The sequence below is a fragment of the Chrysemys picta genome, chromosome 11 (assembly GCF_011386835.1).
Source record: "Chrysemys picta bellii isolate R12L10 chromosome 11, ASM1138683v2, whole genome shotgun sequence".
In the NCBI taxonomy this organism is placed as follows: domain Eukaryota; kingdom Metazoa; phylum Chordata; order Testudines; family Emydidae; genus Chrysemys; species Chrysemys picta.
Window position 1 is genome coordinate 7130970 of NC_088801.1, and position 6000 is coordinate 7136969.

General features: G+C 42.4%; 1 protein-coding gene across 5 annotated transcripts in view; it reads right to left on the bottom strand.

The window, feature by feature from the left end:
* The window catches only part of CNTNAP5 (contactin associated protein family member 5), a 413059-nt gene extending 407271 nt beyond the window's left edge, over positions 1–5788 (bottom strand). For all 5 annotated transcript variants that reach the window (XM_005279758.5, XM_042843050.2, XM_008167765.4 and 2 more), the window contains exon 1: positions 4983–5788. In XM_005279758.5, the coding sequence (XP_005279815.2) occupies positions 4983–5064 (82 nt within the window). In that variant the 5' untranslated portion in view covers positions 5065–5788. The remainder of the gene's footprint in view (positions 1–4982) is intronic.
* Positions 5789–6000: the final 212 nt, after the last annotated feature.

Below are 6000 nucleotides of genomic sequence, written 5' to 3' on the forward strand. Positions count from 1 at the left end.
GTGTTGTTATACCCAGAATCGCAATATTTCCCATAGCATGAAATCAACATGTTTCATGTTATCCTAGAATCCATTTGAAAACAACTTCCTCTTGCTGTTAATTGCATCAAAGACTTTGCTGTGCTTTCATCATAAACAAAATTCCAGACAGTTCCCTTGTTTGATAGAGATACTAATTGCCCTGTGAGTTGATAATGCCATCTGCTTGCTGGGAGCATGATTCAAAGCCCATTGCAGTCAATGGAAAGACTCCCGTTGAACGCATTGGCTCTGGCTCAGCAGAACTGAGTGAATGTTAAGTAAAGAGAATAATGCAGTGTACATGATTCTAGGTGTTGATAATCAGGGTGTCTGGGGGGCTTTGACATTCCATGGGCCACATTTTGAGAGAGATCCCCAGAAGCCCTTGCATTCGTGATCGTGTGCTCCCCCCTCACTTATGGTCACACATCTCTACAGTAACTATATCCATTCCTTACAGGCAAAAGTAAAGTATTCATGAATTTTTGCTTCTTTTAATGGCCATTTAGGAACTGAAGACAAAGAGGAAGCGCCTATACCAGGGGATCATCCCACTCTGCATAGCCTACCAGCAAGTACTCCGTAGACCACATTTTGAGCATCAGTGATCTACCCAATGGGTCTTCTTTAAGTTTATCATTTATGGTCCCATGAAAATCAATTAGCCTATGACAAATCTGCTGCTTCTCACTGTTGACCAACAGGCACCATTTTCTCATTTAAACGAGTGTCAATCCTAACTAACCCCCAGGGCTCCAAATAGCCAGAGCTGGAGTCGCTACTGATTTGATCACATTTCAATCTGTCCATCTCCATTGACTTCAAGGTAGTTCCTCTTGATTCAGGGCAGTGCACACTGAGATTGGAGTCAGACCCATCGTGGTTATTGCCTAAAAGATTCCTTTGTCCGATAAATCCTACTTGGTCTGGCATGTCTGTTTCTATGACCAACTCTCGTCTTTCATGCTTCATTCAACTCTTTGCCTGGCCATGAGCCATGATAAGTATTTCATTGAACAAAACAAAAAGGAGACGTAAAGCTATAATCTCCTCATAAAACCTGATCCTGCACCACTGCAGTCAATGAGAGTTTTACCATTGACTTCCCCAGGAGCAGGATCTGTTCCATAGGAGGGAATTTAAAAGGCTTGGTGCTGAACATCCACAGCTTTGATGGGGTGTTGCAAATGGGATTTCAGTGGAATTTCCCAGAATCAGGCCCTAAATGCTAGCAGATTGGCTCTGTTGAGTGTACAGAGGCGGGGGAGAGATTGTAATGGAAACATGGCATTAATTACTTAAAGAACAACTTTTTTTCCTATGGGACGTGGGAGATGCCTCCTCTCTAAGAGAGATTCTTAACTTCCCAGATTTCTTGCCCGTGTGAGAGATGGCAGTCAAGTAAAAATTTGCACTTCAGAAGGGGGAGATTGCAAAAAATAATAGAATGTGCAATATTTTAAACTCCGAAGAGGCAGACACAGCCTGTATATTGTAGCAGTCAGTATTCTCTTAATAGCTTTAGTTTTCAGTGCTTTACTCGTCAGCGTTTCAGAGTAAATGAAGGAGCTGTCCAATGCCCATGCTACGAGTTAGCTCCACTTCTCTTGAGATGGGGAAAATTAGCATTTTATATATACATATGTATGTACACACATGCTCTCTCTTCCCTATGTTGTGTTACTACTTTTTGTGCATACTATAAATATCCTGTATCCAATCAGAGACGATTTAGGAATAATTTAGACACCAGCCAGCATCTCAAAACATGCAATTTTTTTTTTGTTTAAGAAGATTTAATCTATTTTATGCAATTTTTCCCTGCCAGCTGATGAATGTAGAAATTAAAATGTCACAAGACTATGTATGCAACATGGCTTTCAATTTGTTTGTATCTATTTTCTGGTAATTAATATCTCAGGGAGAAATCATGCTGCTACTGTAGTTATTTAATGTAATAAAGTACTTCAATGAAGCAAGGTTGAAGAATTAATGGATTTTTAGTAGCATTAGGTAATTCTAACCTCTCTAATGAGGTCTACTGACCCCTGGCCCACAGCTTCATTTCAAAGCAGATTCTTTAGAGGTTCTTTGTTTAGTTACAAAAATATAGCAGAAGTGGGATCATGAGACAAAAATTCAGAGATGTGAGGTAATTAACTCACCCAATGCCAAGTCCTCTCATAAAAAAAAAAAAAAAAAAAAAGATGGTTGAAGGCAAAAGTATATGCAAAAATACAGAATATAAAAATTTAGCAGTCTCTCACGTTAAGAATATAAAACCTATATTACTGCTGTATTTGATATTAATAGGGCTCGGTATCAGAGTTGATTTTTCCTACTCCAAACACAGGTCTTGTCCTCTAAAAACGTTGGGCTCCCAGGTCTTGTTTATATTAGTGTAAATCAGGAGCAACTCCATTGAAGTCAGTGGAATTACCCAGGGTAAAGATGATCAGAATCTGGTTCCTTGGCCAAAATGTTCAAGCGTGGAAGCCTTAATCCAGGCTTCTAAATCCATATTTTTGCTCCTAAATGGAAGCTGCCCAGTTTTCAGAGGTTACTGGCTACTCACAGTTCCCCTCAACTTCACTACAAGTTTCAGCGCTCAGCACCTCTGAAAAAGGAGGTATTTTGGGTATCTAAATGTGGATTTAGGGAGCCTAATTCTAGGCACACACAGATGAACATTTTGACCCATATATATGTTTAACATATTGTTTCAAGTCCTCCGATGATGTAAAGTAGCTTCATTGCACTAAAGTCGATAGCTATCATTTTGTATGCCAGCTGAAAATCTAGTCAGATGTGCCAAGATTTTTTTTAAAAAGAAGAGATTTCATCCCAGATAAAATTGTGATTTGTGTGTGTACAAACTCCCCAAGATCAGAATCTTGCTACAAGTCCCCTAGTACCTTATAGCTATTACAGGTTCACATAGACTCTTTCGCTTAGCTCCCAGGAAAAGCACTTAAAGCCCACTCCAGGCTAATTCATTGAACAATGAATAAGTAAAATCTGTGCAGTATAATAAAGCCATTGATCATTAGGCTTTAAAAAGATTGGCTTCTAAATATTTAGGAAGCAGTGTGTATTCAGGGGAAATGTTTATTGGCACTGGGATATTAAACTGTCACCCATGAAATAGTAAAACTCATTAACGCAGAGTTTCCTTTTAAATGTTAGAAATTAACTTTATTACTGTATCAGTAATGGCAAGCCTGAGTCTTAAATCGCCTACCAGTTAGTATTTGTGAATATTATTAAAACATATTAACCATATTTTAATTGGCTCCAAGAAAAAAAAAAAAGAGTTCTCCCCGCCCTAGTGTTTTAGTTATTCATTTAAAAGCAATTGAACAGAAGAAAGGGGAAATATTCCTATTAATATATTTATGGTGTTTATTGAATTTACTTTGCCCCTGTTTATCAAACTATTCTCTTTCTTCAGCTATGTCAACATGTGAAAATATGCCTCTTTTTAGCCGGCCTCCTTCCAACGTATGGAATCTATATGGCAATAGTGACCTCTAGTGTTCAAAAGGATATCAGAACTCAGGCAGTATTTTATTCAACCTCACTACAGCAAAAATTTCATTTAGGAGAGATTCTTCTACCCTCCCCTTCCCTCCCCCCCCCCCCCCCCAGCCACCATTATTACAGGAGTCAATTATATTTACAAAATGGGTTAAAAACACATCAGGAGGTGTGGATATTAATCAGCTTCTACTTATTTCATGACCTGATTTCAGAAGTCATTAATAGATCTTTGGATTCTGGACTTCTTACATTCATAACATTGACCTCTATCACTTCACTAGCAAGAACTTATAAAAATACAATTCAATACCTTCTGGACAGACTCGGGTATCCTTTATGTAGAGTCTTAACATTTCCCACCATTTCTTGTTTCAGTTTATAACTGCCATCTCTTACTACTATTTATTTTACTATTATTAAGCAGCACAAAAGGTCAAATTCACCATCTGCATATTCATTACTGCACCAAGGGTTAGAAGAATAAAAAGAGAGACAACCCTAAGTTTCCCTTTCACTGTGACACAGCAGATCATACCTTGCCTCAGAAGGATCATTGTCTGCAGTGACAAACACAGTTGGCATAACCTTAAGGCCAAAACAAATAGAGGGGGGGGGGTGCTTTGAGGGAAATGATCTTATGGGATTTCTCTCAGCTGATGAAAAGGAAACAGAAGTCAGACTTGGAAGAAAAAGATCTACCCATTTTTGGATGCTAGGGTAGGAACCTCTAGGACACTAGCCATTGATCAAGTTTGGTTTAAATGTGTTATTTAAAAACATAGCACCTTACTGACTGCAGAGCCTTCTGCATTCATCCTTCACACCTATTCATGCTCTGTGAAGGTTTGATTTCAGAATGCAACGTGTCATTCAGATCACTTCAGAAGTCTACAGGGTTTCACATCTGGAGCTGCTGTTTGTAAGGCTCAGATCTTGCCGCCTGGCTAGCCTAAAATGTATATCCGGAACACAGTTAAAACGTTTAATGTCCTGTGGGCATGAGCTAGGTAAGGAGAGAGACTAATTCTAGTTCGGAGGGGGCGAGGGAGAATACCTTTAACATACTGCAAAATCCAAGCTACAAGCCTAGACCAACAGCGGCTCACTATAGGCATCTCTGCGATATCGTCAGTCGCTTGTGCAGTGAAACAGCAGCGCAAACAAACAGGGAACCAGGCAAAGAATGATCAAAATCCACTTCAGTCTGAAGCCCCGCCAGGCAGGACGGCTGCAAGGAACCGCTCCATCTTACTTGAACTTTGCATTTCAGGGAGAACAAACTCCTTAACTCGAACGAGGATTTAGCAAACCAGGGGCTTAGCTAACTTTCCTGGAGGTCATGCCCAACACCCTACACGGTAGCTTTCCTCCACCCTAACAGTTCATTTATACAGGTCTCTGGCATGCCCGTAGCTACTTACAATTTGTTGCTGTTAATCCCAGATGCCACAGACTGGAGAGCAGCAAAATCAAACGAGTGGAGAGTTGGGGAGCAGAATCCATTGTCTACACAGGGCGAGCAGGCGTCTGGCTCCCTAATCCCCAATTTCAGACTGCCAGCCGGGCTCTCCTCTGGGTTTGCGCCCCTTCCCTTTGCTCATTGACTTCATCCACCATCCAGACACTCCAGATGAAGCTGTAGCGAGAGAGACACTCCTACAGCAATCGTCTTAAAGGGGCAGGTCCAGGCAAACGGCGGACCCGTGCAAATCGACCACTGAAATTCACCTTCGGAGCTCACACTCAGACTCGGCAAACCAGGCGCTAGGCAGCTCCTTATAGGCGACAGGAGCTGCGCGCCCCACCTCCCGCTGCCTGGGAGGACCCTGCCTGCAATCTTCAGGCGTTGATGATCAGCATCGCAGTCACCGTGTAAATCAACTGCCTGGAGCAGATCTCTCTCCCTTTTTCCGGGGACTGCTCCTGCAGGAGCAGCTTAAAGCGACCCCAGCGAGGAACGAAAACATCTCACCCCCCCCCACCCCCTGAGAAGATGGAAAAGCACCTCTTGAATCATCCAGTGCATCTCCCCCGCGAATCTCTATGCGTAGGGAAAAGGGAGTGTGGGTGGAGGAGGGAAGCCGAGGTTATTATGAGTAATGGCGAGCTGCCCAAGAGTGCAAATAAATCCGGACTCATTTCTGGTGCAAAGACAAATAAAAAAAAAGGGGGGGGGAGCAGGGACGCTGTTCCTTCTGTGTCTCTCTCTAGCCTAAGCTTCAGCCACAAGATCCGATGAAGAGTCTGTTACGTTCACATCGCCTGCGTGTTGGGCTGCGCTTCCCAAACTCATTAGGACACACCGTGTAAACAGCTCTCGGGTTGGAAAGGGAGCGAGGGTCCCGGGTCGTCAGGCTGGGTCAGGCAGGCGGCTAGGTGGGGTTGATAATCCGGTTAGCAAGGTTCGTGTTTGCGGTAGCTGCTCGGGCCCGTCCCTAA